Below are 22,276 nucleotides of genomic sequence, written 5' to 3'. Positions count from 1 at the left end.
CATGGTCTAAATGTGAGGTGAAGGCCAAGAAATACCGTAATTCTGAGTTCTGTTCTCAAACGTGGCAAAGCAATGGTGATATAATCCGTCTGGTTTGCAATTCAGAAAAATTAGGATTACAGTATTTGCCTCATGAGGTATGCAGGGAATGCTGGCTGCAATATTAGAAATGACTGGCGAATTTTGGACTGTTCTAATTTGAGCTGCCTAATATGCTAAGCATCCAATAAGTGTATATCAGTTTCTTTAAGGTATTGCAAGTTAAATATCTAAAAATTCCTTGAAAATATAAGCCACAGACTTAACAGTATTCAGGATGATGCAAGTACTCCCTATTTGTTTCATTTGTGAGCATTAATTCCAAAATAATGGCAGCTTTCCAAAATAATGAAGTAATGTTTCCTAAATATGAAGTAATAAATATTTCCTTTCCCAAGTATTAAAATCCCACCCTAGCTGTCATCCCCGTGACATTGCAAAGAGCATGGAAAAACCCGCGTAGTTTGCTATGAAGAGGCTACACAGTGAGGGTCAAAACCCACCTTCGTTGTCTTGTCAGTTTTTTTACACTTGCAGCTCGTCTAATTGTTCTTACACAAATGTGCATAAATAGCTTTTTTTTTTTTAGTGAACAAAACCATTGACCTGTTACGACAGTCAGGTTACATTTTCAAAGCTCATTTCCAAATATAGAGTTTACCAAGTTGTGGGTTCGTTGGGGTTTTTTTCCCCTTTTTTTCCTTTCCTTTTTCCTTTTCTCTCCTGAACTGCTGAGGCAGAACAGAACTTGACAGTTTACTTCCACCCCACCCCAGAAGAGTAAGGCATTATCCTCTTTTTCCCCTTTTCTTTTTTGATCCCCACATTTTGATCTTTTCTTGTCGAAATTAATATCATATCTTTCAATTTGTCTGTGCCAAGGCCATCAGCTTGTCCTTCCTAAGCTGGGAATTTAAACTGCTTTCAGCAGAGCAGCACACCTACTGGTCTGGTGTGAACCTGGGGCCATATATTGTTTTTGTAAGCATTGTAGGGAGTCAGGAGAATTACCTAGCTCATTTTACAGTTGAAGCATGTGAAAAGGTTGAGTAATTTTGCCACAGGTCCAAATAAATAGATAAACAAGAGTTAGATCTTGAGAGTAACTGGGCTTCATCTTCCTGTCCTGGTCTGTGGCATCTAGCACCTTTGCACTGATCATGTTTTGTCTTGGTTTCACTCTCCTTCCTGGGTGGAATTCTTTTACCCTGTAGTTAGGTATTTGAGATATTCAACCAGAAAAAGACCACACGGGACACATCAGCTGACACTTCCTAGGCTGTTGTGTCTTGAGGCAGAGGAATCTCCTGTCTTAAAACAGGATTTTCCACTCCTGGCACTTACTCTGTTTCTTGAACAAACTGCACTGTAATGAGGCCACTCTGATTTGGATTCCTGTGAGGAGTTTTGGGTTTGTGGTAAGGGAATATCTGATGGAGAACGATGCTTGCATTGTTTAATTGGCATTGCATAAATACCTACTATCCAAAACCATTTTCATCTTATTAGCGGTAATGAAATAACGACGTAAGGAAGTCCATAGGCTTCCTGTTCAAGGTTATAGAGGAGGAATATGCCAGTACTGAGACTGGAGGAAGTAAATATATGTAGTATAAAAATGTTGACGATCTTTCAGTTTTTGGAGTGTCTGGTGGGGGGCGGGGTATCTTCTTATTCTCAAGTTAGTTCTTGGACAGAACACAGGCCTTTGACTGTTTCACAAAACAAAATTAGAGCATTTTTACAAAGCAGTTATCAAAAGAAGCCTTATGATGTGTGTATGTAGAGGTGTGGGTAACCAGAACACCTCAAATGCCTTGGTATTTGCTATAGAAAGAAAAATACCACACCCATCAGGGCCTATCAAAATGAACAATAAAGATATTTTGGTGGCCGTGGCACTTTGAGTGACTCGGATGTTAAGTGCCATTTTGAGGGAGCGATAGCTGAGATGGTGGCTCATATCAGCAGTATCTTGAGGAACAAGATTGGTTTAGATACGTGTTGTTTGGAATACTTGTATTGGTATAGAAATGAGAATAGTTTGCGTTTGAATATCTTTGTGCAAATCTGCCAGCATCGTGTAATTGGTTTGCATTGACGTATATAAGCTCCACTTTAGCATCTGTACTTGAAACTAATTAAACTAAGTTTTTAATGGATTCTGCATTTATATGCAATATGCATTTTAGAAAACCATTTACTTACTGGTAAGTATGCCTTGGAAAATGAGTAAAGTTATGGTTCCTTTTTCCCCCCCCCATCTGTGTGACAGTGATGTGAAAAAAAAACAAAGCATAACGGCCTTTCTTGTTTTGCTTTTATTTCCATAGGCTATGAAATCACCAGAGTTAAAAGAACGATTGGAGGAATCAGAAAAGTTGATTCAGGAAATGACTGTGACCTGGGAAGAAAAATTAAGAAAAACTGAGGAGATAGCACAGGTTTGCTGTTTCCTTTTTCTGCCACGCTCCCATTTTTTATGAAAAATAGGTTTGTTTCCTTTGTCTGTCAGTTCATAGAGATTGTCTGATTCTCTCCCCGCATTTATGGGTAAGTAGGTCAAGCTTACTGCCCTTTTGAAAAGCTTCGCTTAATTCCTGTGATAGCTGAGTGCCTCCTAGATTGCTGTTCTAGTGACAATAATAACTTGTCACTGTATGCAAATGGAGAAGTTATTTAAAAAAATAATAATCCATAGATGAGAGGATTACAGGGATTTTATATTCTTCAGACAGTGAAATCGTTTGTGATGAAAGATGGAACACTGAGAGTGTTAAATGCAAGGTTATGTACAGAATGCCTCAATACACAAGGCAAAGGGCATTCAGAACATTAAAAAATAGAACTGTTCATGATCCCTGTGTATTTTAATACTTCTTAAACTGATACTTAGGGCCTCCGACCATAACTGAATAAGATGGTTGCATTGAAAAATTGCACAGGTCACCACGATTATTGCATGACACTTCCAATTCTTACCACACAAACGCTGATGTAGAAATTTGCAGTAGGGAGCTTTTGAGGGGGGAGGACTATTGAAAGGTGATGAATAGCATGTAATAAATAAGGAGAAAATGGAGCCTCCGATACAAAGCTCTCTTGTAGATGACACAATCAGAAGAGACTGTGTTGACTTTAGTTTTGAAGATCCATTGTCAGAAATGCTGTTTGTGACTACGAGGGTTTCCTGGCTTTCAAGGCAGATTCGTACCCTGGATTTTCCTCTGTGTGTATAAGGGTGAATAATAGTAATAATGATGAATTTCTGCTCTTATCCTACACAATAGTTTCTAGGCATAGAAACCCTGAGTGTGTGAGGAGATTGAAAAACTGGAGTAATGGCATTTATATCATGGCTCTGTCAACTGATTTTACTTCTGGCCAGCATCCACCAACATCTGTCTGTCAAACTGTGGCAGGGTAGGCAGGTAGGATGGAGAGATAATTGTAAATCTTTGTGGAAAGGATGATTCCTTATAAAGAATGAGGGGCATCGAAGAGGCAGTTTGTAGAGATGGAGTGGCAAGAAGGGTTCAAAGCCTTAAAGACTGGGTGAATAGGCAATTTTTCACGTTTTCATTGAGTATTTGACATACTTTTAATGTATTTTGAATGTTTAAGTTAATTAACATTGGGTCTTGAGCAAAAGTCATGAGAAACTGGCACATTTTCTTTAAGTTACTCCTATGAGATTTAGACTGGGCCCAAGTCCTCCTTTGGGCAACGCGTTCTTTATCTCTGTAGATAATAAGGAATTATGTGAACTTCAGAGCCTGGCACTGGTGATCAGAAGAGAGATCTTTGACATCACACTACAGTTTTTCCTCTGTTCTTTGTTTTCTCTCCCTCTCACACATACACACACACGACTTTTCCTTACAAGGACATTATGTTGGTTTTGTAAGTGTGTGGGAAGACGGGGTAGAGAAAATCAAGAGGGAGTTGTGCTTGCTGTTCTTTGCTATTTTAATCTTGATTAGACCAGTGCTGAACAGAGAATTATACTGAATGGAATGACATACTAAGTTTTTAAATACAAAGCAGAGTGATAGGTAAAGATCAGAAACTTAAAAAAGGTTCCAGCATTATTCCTATATAATGTCTGCTAAAGTATTACTTTTTTGTTTTTTAAGTCTCAGCATCACATGGAAGGCCCTGCAGGTCTCTTGTATTTTTTTACTCGCTTGTTTCTGCTTCCCCGTAGTAATTCCGTGACAGGCCTCGTATGTTTATTTTTTAAATTTTGTTTTCTGCTGTGGATAGTCTCATTTCAATTTCTGTACGATCCTGAGAGCAATTCTCAACACTTCTGTCTCAATTTTTTTGTAGAAGAATCCCTTTCTGTTCTTAAGTCAGAAATGTTTAATGTTCCTCTTTCACTGCTCTTGTCTTCACTCAAACACTTCCCTTTGAAAGATGTACATTTTTGCACAGTAATGCTTTGTTGTTGAATTCTATGAAGTCTATTGACAAGGACAAAACACCATCCAAAATGCTACTATTCTTGTTCAGCAGGAAGTGTTATTTGCATTACTTAAATAGCAGGTTGCCAGTTTTTTGTCATTTTGATTGCTCTGGAATAAAAGATAGACATGGAGCTTGACTTGGCAGGGGTTTAACTTAACTTGTTGCTTTTTAGCTCAAAAGAGAAAATAAAGGGCTCTAGAGATGGCTTTGTGGTAGCGTTTTACTGTTCCAGTGAGGTCATGGAGAAGCTCCTACAGTACTGCAGTGTGCTGCTCTCAGCTGTTTTCCTTTTTCACTAGGAAGACACGACCGCATGAGACCATTGCACGTAGCCCTCCGAGACCAGAGGTGGAAGGACAAGAGAAATTACAGATATCCTGATCAAAGCTTGATATAATTAAGGCTTTTGTGGCTAATCTGTTGCAGAAGAGTTACCTTTTTCAGAAGTAGCTGCCCATCATTTTGTCTTGTGGCTTTGGCTGATAGGAATGCGTTTTCAAAGGACTATACATCAATCGGCTTAATTTTTTGATGGCTACTCTCTTGCAGGAGCGTCAGAAACAGTTGGAAAGTCTTGGCATATCTCTTCAGTCTTCTGGAATAAAAGTTGGGGATAATAAGTGCTTCCTGGTTAATTTGAATGCAGATCCAGCTCTCAATGAACTTCTGGTATACTATTTAAAGGTAAAAATAGATATTGATATACATATATAAATAGTTTGTTTTTTTTAAAATAGAGGTAGGCCTCTAATGCCATTGACAGAGGTGTACTTATAGAATGTTATAAAAACTGCATATCTAAAGCATTCTCCAGTAGTCACTGCCTCATTAAAAATGAGTACAACCTTTTTATTTCAAATTTAATTCTTTGTAGCAGAGAAAGGTTTGGAGTTTTTATGGTTTTGTTTTGATATTTAGAAGAAATTTAGAGCTCTTCTCTTTTAGAAACTGTCTTCAGGGATTTTTTTTATGCCAGCTTTCAGAAGGTTTTACCCAGAAAAGTATTTTATCTGAGCATATCAATATCAGCTTGCTTCTGCATGTCAAAATTCAGTTTATAAAATACATTTTTATTCCTCCTCGTGCAACTTGCCAGGAGTGAAAATCAAGTTCTGTTCTGTTTTAGCATTTCTGCTGACGTGCGGTCCCCGTTACTGATGTTAAACATAAAACGTGTAACGTGGCTTTTGGACTCTGCACTGAAACATTTGGGCAGTTTATTCTAGTTTAACGAACTATGTAGATGTGATCTGGAGCCAGGAGAAAAAATGGGATGCAACCATTTTAAAGTCATGTTTTAGAATATAAGTTTGAAAAATTTAAGAGTGTAAGAACATCGGCAGTTTGAGCTTCCCATTAAATCATTCTCTTCTCCTTGAAATGGTCTATAGTAACTCTCAAAACGGCCACAGAATTAGCAATTGGACTGAAAGATGGTTTTGGTTTAGTCAGTCTTAGGAAGTATGTGATCCTCTTTTATATCAGTCATAATTGACTCTGTGATATCTCAATGAAAGCAAAGCAAAGAACTTTCTCAGTGTTGCATCTGCTAAAAAACATTAAAAAGGAAAAAAAGAGTTGAGCTGAGGTTTCGGGAGAAGAATCGAATCCTTTCTAGGCGCCTTGGACGTAGGTGTCCAGAGTGTGACTCAGGCTGCTAAATCAGCCTCAACACTGGCAGCTATTGAAGCAGAGCTGACTTCTGCTGTGTTCATCATGAACACGTGACAAGAGTGCACTGAGGACCAAACCTGCTCAGAAAATAGTCCTTGCCCATCGGTACTAGTAGAAAACTCTCAGGTGGTACTATGCTTCGTTCCTTTTCTAGAGAAAACCCTGTTGCATGGCGTAAGCTTTGTCTGTTCATACTTTTCTTCTTCTTTTAATAATGCAAATTAATTTTGTTGGTTGAGAATTTTGGTGTAGAAATCCCTGTGCTTTGAAATGCTCTCCATAAAATGACTTACACCTGTTTTGCCTAAAATCCTGTGATTAAACTCTCTTGCTTCTCAGAGTAGAAATCTCGCCCACATTCTCTTTAATGCTGAGCTGCATGTGTACTAGCTCTTACAAGGTTCTTGTAAGTACCGAAGAACAACTTCATCTGACTTAGGTAAACTGTTGTATCTGTTCCTCAAAAATTGCTTCAAAATGCCTAAAAAAGAAATGGATGAATTGAGGTGTGTGTGGAGTGATCCTTCGCCTGCCAAATCCTCCCTGCCTCTCTTACTTCAGGAACTTTCTAAGCTGTTGGATGATCTAGATGGAACCTGTATAATAGCCATGGGTCAAACCACTGTGAACCTGCCTTAATTCCTCTTTGAACTCCTCTATACTTTTGGCTTCTGCAGCATCCTGAGGCACTGAATTGCACAATTAAATTATAGCAACCTCTTCATCTTTGGGTTTAACTGTTGCCTGTAAACTTTCCTGAGTGCTCCCTACTTGCTACTATAAGACAAAGTGAGGATTTGCTTGCAATGTTTCATTATCCTTTTTCCCTCTAAGGGAAGTATTGAACAGCTTTGAAATTTTGGAATTAAATGATATATCCAGAAGGAGAATGGATGAGTTAGAACTAGTGAACTTTTGCAATCCGTTGCTAACATCTGAATTAATTTTCCCCAGGAGCACACATTAATAGGCTCAGACAACTCTCAAGATATCCAGCTGTGTGGAATGGGAATTCTTCCTGAACACTGCATTATAGACATCACCCCAGAAGGACAGGTTATGTTAACACCTCAAAAAAATACTAGGTAAAGGAATAAAATACAGCTCCAGTTGTATAATAATTGTAGTTACACTTTTCTATGTGTTCTGAAGTAAGAAAATTCTACTTTTATCTGGTTTTTGTTTTAGTTGTCGTCTACCCCTCTGTCAACTCGCATTTCATTCTAATGAGATTTCTCTCAGTGATGTAGTGTGTAGTCTAAGTTTTCAGAGAGAGGATGAGTAAATTGCGTATGCTTTCAGCAAGTAGATACTCGCTGATTTGCAGCTGTGTAGATGTAACTACCAAAATTTGAATTAATTTTCTAGGAAATCTGTTGATATGCAAAGAGCTGCTGAAGTATTTGTTGCTTTATTTGATTAAGTAGCAGTACTTGCAAAGCAGATGGTGTATTCAAATTGATCACAAAATGACATGCATCGTCAGCATCTCCAATAATTTATTGTTAGATGCACAAAATTCAACAATTTCACTTTTACTGAGAGTCGTAGTTGCTCCTGCTTTGAGCAGGAGATTTGACTGGATGACATCCTGAGATTCCCTTCAAATTTGATTTATCCTATGATCCTATTTTCAGGCTTAACCTGACTCTGAAATAAAAGTAGTTTCTGATTATTCTAATTAGTTTACTGTCTTTGAGCTATTTATATAGCAAAGGTCTCTGATGTCTTATTCAAATGGTTCTGTTTTGTGTCTCTATTTCAGAGTGATGTGAAAGGTGTTTATTTCCAGTGAGATCATCTTTTTTTTCAGGCCTCTGATTTTTAAGCTCTAATTATACTCCCCAGACATAGCTGTCATGATATCTATCCAAAACTGCTGAATTCTCTAAGCTTAAGGAATCAAAAGAAGCTGAGTTTGAGGAGCTTATGAAACAGCACAGGGTAGATCAATGAAGTTTATGGGGATGCTTTGGCCTGTTTGCAATCGATAAACGTGTTTGCCTACCTTAAGTAGTTATAATAAGGAAAGTAGTGCTGGAAAAAAATATTTAAGCCTTATATAGATGCATTTGCTTTAGATTTTTGCCTTTTCACAGGACATTCGTAAATGGTTCTGCTGTTGTGTGTCCTATCCAGCTACATCACGGAGACAGAATACTGTGGGGAAACAACCACTTCTTCAGGTACAATAGATATTAAAGAATCTGTAAGTTTGCACCAACTTTGTTTTATCTTAAGGTATAAGGAAAGATGTCAGTGGAGCGTTCGAGCTGCAGGAGGAGGCGATTTCGTTTTGGGATTATAAAGGCAATGCTGATGACTGACTGTTCTTGATTGCTAAATGCTATAGCAACTGTGTGTGGTTTTAATTTCAGAGCATGAGGTCGACTTAACTTCTTGTATTTTTAAGGAACTGTAACCTTGCTGATGAGGACCTTGCTGTGGTTATCAATGCTATTATCTCACTGAAGAGATTTCATTTTTGAGCTGGTAACTTTAATGTGGTTTGGTACCACATTAATATTATGTACACTGTCTTCCACGGTGAAAATATTACACCCAAACTTTGACTTGGATAGGTTGCCTTTTGGATTTTTCAGATACAGTGTTAGATTTTTTGACCTATGTTATACAGTGATCTGGGTCTTACAAGGTGACTGTGTTCTCTGTTCCTCAGAGTTCCAGCTCCAGCCATACCTACGACCTTCTTGTATCAGACAGGATCACTGGTAGAAGTTTTCTGGGAAGGACTGTATTCTTGAAACCCTCTGTGGCTAGTCTGAAGTACCTTAAAGATCAGTGGATTTAAATGATAATCTGAAACTTTTGTGTTATGGTCTAGACAAGTGGTCCGAGCGATGGGTGGGCTGACAGGTTGTGGTACACAGCTCTTTGAACTGGCAGCCTTTCACAAGTGGAGTCCACTAGGGATCAGTACTGGGCCCCATGCTGCTTAATATCTTCATAAGTGATCTGGATGATGGGATCAAGTGCACCCTGATGAATTTTGCGGATGGTACCAAACTGAGTGGGGAAGTCGACACTTTGGAAGGGAGAGCCACCCTGCACAGAGACCAGGTTGGAAGAGTGGGCTAACAAAAAACCTATGAAGTTCAACAAGGACAAGTGTAAGGTCTTGCACCTGGGAAAACATAATCCAGGAGTGCAGCACAGACTGGGATCTACCTGACTGGGGAGAACCTCTGTGGAGAGGGACCTGGGGATCTTGGTGAACAAGAAGCTCGATATGAGTGAGTAGAGTGCTGGTGTGGCAAAGCAAGCCAACAGGATGCTGGGTCACATCAACAAGGGCATCACTGGCAGAGATAAAGAAGTCATTTTCCCACTACTCAGTGCTGGTCAGGCCACACCTGGAATATTGTGTTCAGTTTTGATCCCCGCTATACAAAAAGGATGTGGACAGGCTGGAGAGGGTTCAGAGAAGGGCCGCAAAGATGATCAAAGGACTGGGAAGCCTGCCATATGGGGAAGGGCTGAGAGAATTGGGTTTGTTCAGCCTTGAGAAAAGAAGGCTTAGGGGAGACCTCATCACCATGGTCCAGTACTTAAAGGGTGGCTACAGAGAAGATGGAGACTCCCTTTTTACAAGGAGTCACATGGAAAAGACGAGGGGTAACGAGTGCAAGTTACTCCTGGGGAGATTCCAATTGGACACAAGAGGAAAATTTTTCACAATGAGAACAATCAGTCATTGGAATAATCTCCCCAGGGAAGCGGTGGATTCCCCAACATTGGACACTTTTAAGATTCAGCTGGACAGGGTGCGGAGCCATCTTGTCTAGACGAAGCTTTTGCCAAGGAAGGACCAGATGATCCTTGAGGTCCCATCCAACCTGGGATTCTGTGATACAATTTCATTATTGCCTCTATATTTTTTAGATAGGGGATGACTGAAAAAATTCATGTCTAAACTATATGATTAGTAATATCAGGTACTCTCTATTATTAGAGTGTAGAATGAATTTGTTAGTTTGCTTTGAACTCCCCTGTTTACCCTGGGGAAAACTACACTCACAGGAGATCAACCAATTTTGAAAGGGAAAAATCTGATTTGGATAATCAACTCAATTTATATAACCTTTGAAAGCAACCCTTTGTTTCAGAGTGAAACAATCAATAGTTCTTTACAATTTTTCCTCTTATTTAAAGGCTGAATTTGCCCAAGAAGAAAAAGAAGGCTGATCATGAAGATGAAGAGCAAGACAACTCTATGAAGTGCAGTAATAGTGTTGAGCAGCTGGACATAGATGGAGACAATTCCAGTGAAGTGTCTAGTGAGATTAACTTCAGCTATGAATATGCCCAGATGGAAGTCACTATGAAGGCACTTGGAAGTAATGGTAAGAAGCAACAGAAATTATTGGAAATAGGTACAGAATATGAGGTTACATCTTCAGGGACTCCTAACCACAGACTTTTTCCCTTAAAAATTCTTCCTGCTGGAGAATTTTTCTTGTGAATGACTCATCGTAACCATTTTAGCACTTGAGGGGGGAAAAAACCCACCACAGAATGTTTTGTTTGGCAGATCTTGTTGAGGAAAAAGCCAAAACTGGAATATTGGTGGAACTGCAGCCTCAAATCAAAGTGTTTTCACTTTGTTGTTTATTTTTCTTGCGTTTATGTCTCGCTCAGGCATTAACTAGTGGTTTCTGTCTCTGAAACCATGTTCCTTAGTTTTTGTGGTCTTACGTGCTGTCCCAGAATGGCATTATTTTGGGAAACAGGAAGAAGGTTTTTTTCAGCTTGTTCTTTCCTTTTTCCTCAATTCTCTTAAATCATCCATCCAATCTGTTTTGTAGATTTTTATTTTACTCCACATTTCAGCAGCATTTTTTTAATGTGCATGATAACAAAAATATAATCTCTTCCTCCTTGTATATGATAACTATGTTTACTCTCTAGGACATTCTTCACTATGGATTTCAGTGGCTACTGCAGTCCCTAACATGGATAGCTGCAAAAACAGGGAAGGGAAAAACCAAATCATAGTAAACTGTGCCTTGCCCAAGGTCATATAGCAGAATGTGAGAAAGATCTCCTATTTCCTAGTCCTCTGTCTCTGCCCCATATTCACTGTGTGACTGTTTCCGTTTAATTTTATGCTTACCAGGTATTTGACCACCAGAAGTACTAGTTTCTTTGTTTTCAACATCTGCTTAGATCCAATGCAGTCAATCTTGCAAAGCCTGGAGCAGCAACACGAAGAGGAGAAGAGGTCTGCGCTTGAACGCCAGAGGCTGATGTATGAACATGAACTGGAGCAATTGCGAAGGCGATTGTCGCCAGAGAAGCAGCATTTCCGCAGCATGGACAGGTTCTCCTTTCATTCTCCCAGTGCTCAGCAGCGGTTACGGCAGTGGGCAGAGGAGAGGTGGGTAATCAAATCTGACCATTGGGAGCGTCCGTTTGAAGTTCTTCGGTGCTAGTGAATTTTGCAAGATTTTAGTGGCATTGGCACACCTCTGCCAGATTTCTGAGAGGGCTCCTGCAGGGAATTGGGGAGGACAGAGCAAAAATATTAGTCTGAGAACAACCAGACCTATAATGCTGGCAAAGATGAGAAAGAATGAGTGCCTGCTTAGTTGTTAAGGAGAAACTCTATCCTGATCGGCAACAAATTTGACTAAAGATAAGGTGATTGGAAGAAATTCTGGGACTCATATAGGAGTTTGTTCTTCTGTGGATCGTGACTCAGCTGCCAGAAGGTTGTTTTTCCTCTTGATTCACATCCATCTGTCTGACCTGCGCAGGCCCTGGCAACTAGAAGAGGGCAGAAAGAAAAGGGAGTGAGAGGATGATAGAAAGAATTTTGATCCAGAGCATCGCAAAAACTCTTTAATAACCACAGAGGGGCTACTGTCCTCTTTGCCTTTCTAGGCAATTGCACTGAGGTTATTTGCTTCACCCTCTAAATGATCGTTTCCAGTATTACTGTCAAAAAAAGCAGCTGCAGGAGGAAGATGAAACGTACCCTAAAACAAAGAGTATGGTAAAGACATTGTAATGAGAAAATACAAATCTAATTTGTATGGCTAGAGAAGCAACTTTTGAAATAGAAAATATTTGAGACAGTCTAACAAGGTGTTAGCTGTGTGCCTGGAATATTTTGTGGTACCAGATTCCTAAGCTGCTCAGTTGGCGCGCCCTCACGCTTGCCAGAAAGGCCAGTGAGCAAGTGGATCATGGTGTCTGAATAAATCTTTCTCTGTAAGATGGAACATCCACGTCTGTGGTGGGGAAACTCTGGAATAAGCCAAACAAGAGCTGACTGTTCAGCAGATGCATGAAGAAGTCTCCAAAGCCAGCAGTATGCTAATGCTCATGCTGCTAAACTAATACAGATAATCTTCCCCCCCTCCCCCCCTCAGAGGAAATGCAATTTAATTCACCTGATTTTTGTGTTAAAAGGCCGAATGTTAAGACTCCTTCCTGTCAAATGATTGTTTGTTTTGTACTGAGTTTCAGCACTTGAATACCATGATTTTTCCCGTCTCCCCCTCCAAATCTCCTTCTTTTAGAGAAGAAATGTTGACCCACAGCCTGAGAAAGCTGCGAGAGCAGATTGTTAAAGCCAATTTGTATGTGAGAGAAGCCAATTTTATCGGAGAAGAACTGGACAAGAGGACAGAGTATAAAGTTACCCTCCAGATCCCAGCTTCAAGCCTTAATGCTAACAGTAAGGTAAGGTAGCCGTAACAGAACTAAATCATTGTTCAGTGAGTTTGCACTTCAGCGTTCATATTTGTCGTATTCTGACTTTAATGGTCTAGATAGTTTGCCAGTCTATTGGTGTGCATTAAACATGGCTCTGTTAGTGCATGCTAGATCGTTACCTTATTTTCTTACCATGAAAGTCTTACAGTGTGCTAGCTTGCTGATAAATGTTATGGTGCGAGACCTTTCCACTGGTGTTGAAGTTCACGCTTCCTTCTGTGATAAAAATCTGTGCAGGTTAGGTAACCCCTATTTCAAGTATTTACCATCACTTTGTGGGCATTTGGCTTTACATCATCCTAGTGAGTTGAGAAAATGCTGTCATCTCCCCCTTGTACAGGGAGGAACTGGAGCAGAGAGGATTTGGATGATTTGTTCCAGGCATCTTAGAAATTTTGGAAGAACAAAACTGAACCCAGACTTCCATCTCTCAGGCTGGCTTATTATTCCATTCTTGAGGAATATTTTGGTAATAGTCAGGCTGTTGTTAGTGCAGTAGATGTAATTTATTCCAGGATTAGAATTTTTATCAGTTGCTTTATAAGGTTCTCTCTCTGCTTGTTTTTCCTTGCAGTCTTCTGGCACATCTAGAGATGGGATGGTAAAGAGGGTTAAGTGTCTGCAGGAGCTGAAAGTTGCTGACAGTAGTAACCTTAGCTGGAGCTCCAGGCCTGCTGTAACTTTAAGCATTTCATGAATATCCTCAATGTTCCTATTTGTAACACTTATGTAAGGTGAAAATCCACGGAAGCTAGTGCCCCTAGCTGTGATTAGACTTTGCAGTTCAGCTGAACACAAATGTACGCTGACAGCAGAACTCAGAGTCTGTCACGCTTGAATTTGGTTGCTCAAGCTAGAATGAAAAAAGAACCAAATCCAAACTTTTCCCAAAGATGTTCTCAGTTTTTGTATTATTTTTGAACTATTTTTTTTATTGTTGTGACACAAATTCCATATTGATATCTCTTTAATGGTTCCACAGAGAGGCGCAATTCTCAGCGAGCCTGCTATTCAGGTGAGAAGGAAAGGGAAAGGCAAACAGATTTGGTCACTGGAAAAGCTGGAGAACCGACTGGTAGATATGAGGGATCTTTACCAGGAGTGGAAAGACTGTGAGGAAGACAACCCAGTAAGTAAAAATTACTCTAGTATTGTGCTGATAGAATTACATCCCTGCTAATTTTTTTTGTTTAAGTAGATGTGAGAAAATCTTTGGGGGAAGAAGGGGAGGGGGATATGCAAAGAGGTGTTCCTGAGCCTTTGCTTCTCCTAGTACTGAAGCTGATCTTCAGCATTTCATTAACCCTTATCCTGTCACTCTGATGCTTGTTTCCATGCATAGTTTGGTGATCAAACCGAGCATACAATAAGAAGCGGTAAGTAAACACAACAGGAGTTGGTGTTCGGGCTGACGTCTCTGAACCTGAGAACACTAAAGAGAACTCACTGAGGACAAGCCTTCTGCTCAGTCCAAAGTTGAATTTAAGCTTCCATTCTTCTTGTGATCTAATCTAGCCTCTTCTTGAGTCCGTTTTCCTGTCGTTAGGCTGGTTGTGCAACACTTAGAAAACTTTTTCACGAAAAGTTTGTTTTTCTTACATTCTTCTGAATTTGATTGAAGGTGGTGAGAGCTTACTTCAGGCGAGCTGATCCGTTCTACGATGAGCAGGAAAACCACAGCCTTATCGGAGTAGCCAATGTTTTTCTTGAGTGCCTGTTCTACGACGTGAAGCTACAATATGCTGTTCCAATCATCAATCAGAAGGGAGAGGTTTGTCATTCCTCCATAATCTGTCCCTACTCAACTGTTTAATTACAGCCCATGGATCTTAGTAGGATGTTTTCCAGTTTCATGTGCACAAGCTCTTTGCTAACAATTTTGAATTATGCAATCCCGTAATACCTTACTAGAGTTTTTTAGACAGCTCTGAATTCCAACATAGTAATTGTGAGAGGAAAAAGCTGTGTGAGCACCTTGCTGAACGAAGCAGCCCAAAATAGATACTTACTTGAACAAGTATGAGCTATAGCTGCACTGGCCTTCACTGACTACCATCAAGAATAAGCTTTTTAAATATATTCTGTAAGAACAACTTCATTGCAGCTAAAGCTTACCAGGCAACGTTCTCTGTGCTCTGCATCACGTGTGCACTTTGCAGGCTCTCTAGAGACTGGTGTGAAGGTGAGTGAGATTGCAGTATGCGGTTCCCAAGTCACTCTAGTGGCAGATTTCTTTGTGGTGTTACAACTAATGCTCTTTGATTCTTGCTCCAAAGTGTTCTTCACCTGGTGCAACAAATGCACAGGGCAAAACAATAGAAAGGAATAAAATGTCTGCTTACAGACTGGAAACAGCAATAGTTGTAGTTACGTGGAAAGGGATGAACCTGTCGCTGTTCTCTGACACACAAGTAATTCCTGCTCCTTTCTTACCAGGTATCAGGTCGTCTCCACGTTGAAGTTGTTCGAGTGAGTGGAGAGATAGATGACAGGTTGGTTGGAGGCGAAGATAGTCCGGACTATTTAAATGAAAATGACACTCAAGAGAGAAAACTTGTCTGCATGGTGAGTTCAAGACATAACCCAACCTCTGAGCAATCTTCTCTAATTCCATCCCACGTCCTAAAAATAAAGCAGTCCCTAGTACAGCAGCTTCTGGATGTTAGATGTCTCTTTGTAACCTCCTGTGCCATATTCTTTTCCAGTATTCAGCTACACAGGCAGAGTCCTGTCTTGACTATATGAAACTGTTGATGTTTCAGGATTTAAAATAAAAAAGAATAAATAATTTAGCTGTACCTAATCAGTTGTATGTACAGAGTTTAATATTTTTGCTGTGTTTGTTGTCGTGGCCTTGTGTAATGTCCTGATGCTCAGCATTTGTCTTGAAGTGCTGCTGTGTGGTCTTTTCTCACAATATTTTGTTTCTTGAGTGGCTGAAATAATACAAGAGAACTAGGGCTTTGTTCCTTTCAATCTCCATGATTTTTTTTAAGTATGCAAGATATTCATTAGAACTATATTTATATGTATATGCATACATGTACATCTTACCCCAGTTTATTGTAGTCTTGGAACACATGGAAGGTCTGTGCACTAGGATTGGAGCTACCATATCTAATTCAAAAGGAGTCATAGAATCTGATAAACTCCCGTTGTTCTGAGAATCATTCTCCCTCAATCTCTCTCTCTCTAAATAGTCAATGTTTTGTGAAATATATGCAGTTGTGTTTGTTAATGAAAAGGAAGTTAGCAGGAAGGATTTACTAGCAGTTCTGTGTTGTAGTAAAATGCAAGATAGGCCAAGCTACAGATAAGAGGGAGGAAAAAAGCACTAGAGGGAGTGCAACCCCAACTTTTCTGGAACATAGGAACAATTTCGGGGCAGCTGTACTCTTTTTCACGGTTTATCCTGTCCCATAGAGCTCCGTGTGCTTGCAAGCAGTACGGGGCATTGCTGCAGGAAACACGTTCTGAGGCTCTTGAGCAGTGCCTTACCGTAGGAATCTAACTCATCAGAACTTAATTTGACAAATGGCAAATAGTTTATTAAATAACATGGTTAATATGATGGCTTTGTTCTATTCAAAACATTTTGTTTCTGTTTGGCCTTGATTTTGAAAAAGAGGGGACAGGCTACTTTTGTATTGTTGGGGTTATTTTTGTATTGTTTCTAGCATCAAAGAATAAGGACAGGTAGTATCTTCAGACAAGGATTTTGCAGAATAAAGGAGCCAGTTTTTGTAAAGTATGAAATTTTTATTGTATTCCTCTTCAGTTATAATTTTTTGGTGCATCTCACCATGAAAAATTAACAAAATGTTTTGGTGTGTTTGTAATATTCATACCTTTAGCTTTTACTCCCAAGAAATATGTGCCTGGTGACATCTAGTGGCAATGTTCAGCTGATGCACTCAAAATACTGTATTTTGCAGTGGAACAGAGTAACATTGTTCAAACAGAAGATATTTTTAATTCTATTCCTAACGAATTAGTGCTTTTTCTTTGTTTCTCATCTCTTTTCTAGATTAAAATACTTCAGGCCACAGGTTTGCCACAGCACCTCTCCAACTCTGTGTTCTGCAAATATACATTCTGGGATCAACTGGAGCCAGTTAAGGTTGCACCTGAGGTGGATCCTTCCTTATCTTCCATCAGCAAGGAGCCGCGGTGCATGGTTGTCTTCGATCACTGCAATGTAAACTTTTTTCTATTTCATTAATGAAACTGTAGACAGGCAAAGCAGGTTTATGTTAGCATAACAGTTTTAGTTACCTTTTTGCTCTCAGTATAATACTTCCTGAGGCTGATACCCTAATACCATTTTTAATAAGAACTTGAAACATCTTTGGAGTCCATGTAGGTTTGATCGTACTACAGTCTTCACTTATACAAAAATCACAGAGGGTGAAGAGTGAATTAATAAAGGAGACCATCTGTTCAGCAGAGAGACTTATGGTAGAGTTTACATATAATAAAAATGCTCCTGAGTGTGAATGGAAGAGTGATACTGAGTGCATTTGGGTTGCATCACCAGCAGCGTGACCAGCGGGTCCAGAGAGGGGATTCTGCCCCTCTACTCTGCTGAGACCCCCCTGCAGTGCTGCGTCCAGCTCGGGGGTCCCCAGCACAAGAAGGACACGGAGCTGTTGGAGCCAGGCCAGAGGAGGCCACGGAGATGCTGCGAGGGCTGGAGCACCTCTGCTCTGGAGACCTCAGGCTGAGAGAGTTGGGCGGGTTCAGCCTGGAGAAGAGAAGGCTGCGGGGAGACCTTGGAGCCCCTTCCAGTCCCTGCAGGGGCTCCAGGAAAGCTGGAGAGGGGCTGGTGCCAAGGGCAGGGAGGGACAGGCCAAGGGGAATGGCCTGAAGCTGCAGGAGGGGAGATGGAGATGGGATGGGAGGCAGCAATCCTTCCCTGGGAGGGTGCTGAGGCCCTGGCCCAGGGTGCCCAGAGAAGCTGTGGCTGCCCCTGGCTCCCTGGCAGTGTTCAAGGCCAGGTTGGATGGGGCTTTGGGCAACCTGGGCTAGTGGAGGGTGTCCCTGCCCAAGGCAGGGGGTGGAACTGGGTGGGCTGGGAGGTCCCTTCCAACCCAAACCATTCTGTGATTCCATGATTTTATGTCCATAAAATCCATATCCGTATCTGAGCTGATCACTCTACACTCTGATGTAGTGGAGAGAAATGTCCCAGTCCTGGGACATGATGCCTGTTATCCTAATGTAGATGTTGAAGTGAGGTCATGTATCTTAGAACAGACTATTTGTTCCTGTTGACTTTTGAGCAACTGAGTGGAGGCATCTTTAACAGAGATATCTAAAGTCAGCATAGATGAGTCCCAGCCTGTCACCTGAGTTTTCACCTTGTTCTTTCTATCATTTGTCATTACACTGAGCAATTTATTCCAGTTACCATTTGTAAAACAGATATAATGCCCTCTGATGAGTTTTGATTTTCTGCTGAACATTAGAACGTGATTTTTATTTTTGTAAGTATTGGATCAGGACTTAGAACAGCATGCGATCATTTTTCAGCTCTTTGTAGACTTTAATCTTCATTGAATCATATATCTTTGCCTTGCTTCCTGATTTTACAAACTGAGGTGACAGTTCTTCCTTTCGTCTATATTGTGTCTTGGGGACCAGGGTGACTTTACTACATGCTTGTATTAAAGTCAAGACAGTAAATCTCTAAGCCTAAGTCATTGTGTAGTCACAGTCATCAACCAATTTGTTGCATACAGGAAGTTTCTGTAAATATTTCCGAAGACTTCATGGAACATCTTTATGATGGTGCTTTGGCAATTGAAGTATATGGGCACAAGCAGAGCGGTGACCGCAAAAATCCAGCCCTGTGGGATTTGGGAATAATTCAAGCCAAAACACGCAGCCTTCGTGACAGGTAAATATGGAAAAAAGACCCTTGGCTCAGAATTTTTGAAAATCACTGAGGTGCCCAATTTTGAAGCAGGTTTGGGATAAGTAGTCAAATTTTGAACTGAAGACAACTGAACGTGTGTTTGAGACTATATCTATTAGAGTATTATAAACAGATGCTCTTCAGTGGAAAAACACCATGCGATGTGTCAGTAGGCTTTAAAAAGGTGAAAGAGGAGAAATGCCCATCTCTGTTTCAAGTTAAAAGTGGCAAAACTTGAAAGACATTGAAGGCCTTTTTATTTAGGCAAACTCAAGTGCATTAGTGGTGTCTTACAAAAGAGCAAGCTGATTATTTTCCTTTATATTGTTACACTAGTCTGCACTGGAAAGAGCTATCAAATTTAAACCAGCAAGATGTTTTTCTGACTGTAGGCTGATATATTTATTCAAGGTCTGACTCAATTTGGTTTTGGCCATGAAATGTCATCACTGTAATGCTTCCATTGGAAGAGCTGTATTGCTAATTACTTCAATTGGAGTTAATATGCAGCAGTATGGTAATTTAGACTGAAAAGGGTTGCTGCTTTGCTGGCAGCTGTTTGTTGTCCCCAAAGTAGGCCTAGTAGTATTTTCTTAAATGTAAGTTGTTTTGCCTCTCCAATTAGAAGGCAGCTCTGCACCTTAATTTATTGGCAGTTATTTCTCTTTTTACTTCCAGCCTAAGCTTGTGTTGAGCATGTTGAGTATTAAGCTATAGAGAGAGAAGTTTAAAAGAGAAGTCAGGAAAATATGGCAAAGAGGAGATGGAAAAAGGATGCTATAAAATAGTGAGTTACGTTTGGTAGCTGAGTAGTAAGTACCTCCTTCCTTTTTAATTTTGAAGTACTACAAAGGCGGCCATTTCTTATTTAAGCTCTTGGAAGAATTGGAGAGAAGGCAGTAGTATCATGAAGTTAAGGAAAGTGCCCTGAATCTCAAAAGCTTGTGAGACAATGTCATGTTTCATTCTGCTGTCTTTTGTACGAACCTGATTGCACTGACAACACTGGGCTTCTGTGGCAGTAGTTGAGACCGGAGCTTAAATGTTAGAATATAGTGGAATTGTTTTGGGGTTTTTTTGTATTGGAATCAAGAAAAGGCTTATTTCTGATATTTGACTAAAATGGTTGTCAAGTAAAATTTATAAGCACTGCACAATTAGTAACCCTATATACTCACAAGTGGTGCATCTGTTGAAGCGTTCCTTTGCTTCTTCAATCTGCAGTCAGAGCTAATGCTTTGGGGGGTTTCTTTCTTTTTCTTTAGAGGGGGGGAAAAAAAATCAAAACAGTATTTGACATTTTTTGCAGGTGGAGTGAAGTAACCCGGAAAGTAGAACTCTGGGTTCAAATTCTAGAGCTGAATGAGAATGGGGAATACTGCCCAGTTGAGGTGACTCCTGCCAAGGACGTGTGCACAGGAGGCATCTTCCAGCTCAGGCAGGTAAGGTGGCATGTCAGGATTTCAGCTGTGAAAAGAGCCTGCGGAAAGCTAAGAAGCTTCTGGTTTGTATGCTAAAGGGATGGTGTCCAAGGAACTGTCAAGCTTAGACATAAAATATGATATTGTGTAAAACAGATGTAAAGGGGAAGACAGTGGAGTCCCTCTGTGTTTTGTGAGACTGCCAGTGTGTGTAAGCTGAGGTGTATAGGTGATCAAAGGCTTACCTGTAATCTCTTTGCTATGTTCTGTTCCCAGTTCTGTGACAGCCCCTGGTAGAAAGGACATCAGTCTCGACTGAACTTAATTATTTTTTAAAGAGGTCCGGAGTTCCCCTTTATTTGATCCTTCCAGCCAGCCACTCCTTTGTTCTTTGAATTCTACCCCCATTAAATTGTTAATGCTTAACTGAGTAGTTAACATTTTTAAGTGATAAGCTATTGCCTAGAGAACACTAGGAATCACTAAAAGTTAGATACAGGCTGCACCTCTGAACTCCCCAACTCCTTTGATTTTTTTTTTTTTTTTTTTTTTTAAATTTTTCCCGTATGGGTTTTACTAAAGAACAGTTACTTTGCTGCACCGATAGCACCAGTGGATAAGAATTTTCAGTCAAGGAGACCAGAGTCAAGAAAAATTCAGTGAAATTCCAGTAGCTCACCAAATTAGACTATTTTCTCTCTTCTTTTGTACATGGGGAAGAGATCCTATTTTCTGCCTTCAGAAGTATTAAAAATAAAATCCTGTATGTTGTGAAAACCCTCCAGAAAACTAAACTGGGGAGTTGCTGAATGCTGAACTTTTTTTTTTTTTTTCCCCTCTGTAAATACATAAATCCTCTAAACATATATCCTTGCAACAGAAGGGGTATCTCTCGAACACTGGGCCATTGCGATTGCAGTACTCACCACTTTGTTCTTCACAAAATAAAAATACCATGTTGCTTGCAAATGACTGCCAGTAGAGGTCTCTCTGTCATTAAGCTTTCAGCATTTTATATTCTTGTTTTTTTCCAAGCATTTGAAATTGTTCTTTTGGACAGGGGCAATCTCGACGAATTCAGGTTGAAGTGAGATCTGTACAGGAATCTGGGACCTTACCACTGATGGAGGAATCAATATTATCTGTTGGCATTGGCTGTGTTCAAATAAAACATGCCAAGTCACAAAAAATACCTGAAGTTTATCAGGTAAGAGTCTGAATGCTTCCTGTCACCCATGGGTATTTCCAAGACATGTAAAAGAATAAACTGATGTCCTAAGTTTGTTGTAGTTGGAGGCAACTCCATTCATTTCAAGTTTTAGTTTGGTTTGGTGGGATATTTTTTGAACCTGCTTCTTAAACCTATAAAGCAATGTCAGGAAGAATTGTCAGAATTGCTTTGATGGTGGTTTTAGGGATTATTTGGGATAGTTTAAATCTAAACCTCTGTTTTTCAGAAAGTGTTGCAGAAGACCTTCCTCTTAAGCAAAAATAAATTTCTATGGCAAAAATAATATTTGTAAGACTACCTTCTGTGTCTCTTCTGGTTTGGGGTTTTTTTTCCCCTATCCTTAAAAGCAGCACAGCCTTAACACACCATTCAAAGAAGAAAAGAAAATGCTAAAGTTTCTAAAATTCATTAGGAGTTTGTCCAGTAGATTTTACTTCAAGTATTACATATGGCAGCAATTTTAAGCAACTATTCAAATTAAAATAAATCAGCAGAACATATATTCAAATAGCGTTGAGATTCAAATGTTAGGATTATACGAGCCAATTGTTGACCCATAGTATATGTTGGCTAGTTGTTTGACAACCTCAGCAGCACTGCATCTCATCTGGATCTGGTTTTAGGGCTTGTCTTTCTGAGATGCTTCTATCAGTTTCTAGTGCAGTTTGACTTTTTCCCCCGAAAGCTAAATTAAAATGTAGTCACTCCTCTGAGTTAGCAAGCCAAAATCTGGTGCAACAGAACAAGCAAGTCTCTCGACTTGCTTGATTAGCTGCCCTGCTT

General features: G+C 40.0%; 1 protein-coding gene across 2 annotated transcripts in view; it reads left to right on the top strand.

Moving 5' to 3' along the window:
- Positions 1-22,276, top strand: part of KIF13B (kinesin family member 13B) — a 130,863-nt gene that overhangs the window by 66,720 nt on the left and 41,867 nt on the right. For both annotated transcript variants that reach the window (XM_075750370.1, XM_075750369.1), the window contains exons 12-25: positions 2,373-2,483; positions 5,059-5,193; positions 7,138-7,268; positions 8,283-8,369; positions 10,357-10,547; positions 11,371-11,581; positions 12,729-12,891; positions 13,907-14,053; positions 14,546-14,695; positions 15,361-15,489; positions 16,952-17,122; positions 18,666-18,823; positions 20,151-20,283; positions 21,323-21,469. In XM_075750370.1, the coding sequence (XP_075606485.1) occupies positions 2,373-2,483; positions 5,059-5,193; positions 7,138-7,268; positions 8,283-8,369; positions 10,357-10,547; positions 11,371-11,581; positions 12,729-12,891; positions 13,907-14,053; positions 14,546-14,695; positions 15,361-15,489; positions 16,952-17,122; positions 18,666-18,823; positions 20,151-20,283; positions 21,323-21,469 (2,064 nt within the window). The remainder of the gene's footprint in view (positions 1-2,372; positions 2,484-5,058; positions 5,194-7,137; positions 7,269-8,282; positions 8,370-10,356; positions 10,548-11,370; positions 11,582-12,728; positions 12,892-13,906; positions 14,054-14,545; positions 14,696-15,360; positions 15,490-16,951; positions 17,123-18,665; positions 18,824-20,150; positions 20,284-21,322; positions 21,470-22,276) is intronic.

The sequence above is a fragment of the Balearica regulorum genome, chromosome 3, assembly GCF_011004875.1.
Source record: "Balearica regulorum gibbericeps isolate bBalReg1 chromosome 3, bBalReg1.pri, whole genome shotgun sequence".
NCBI classification, from domain to species: domain Eukaryota; kingdom Metazoa; phylum Chordata; class Aves; order Gruiformes; family Gruidae; genus Balearica; species Balearica regulorum.
The sequence above is the reverse complement of the archived record's forward strand: the minus strand, read 5'-3'. Positions and strand labels throughout refer to the sequence as shown.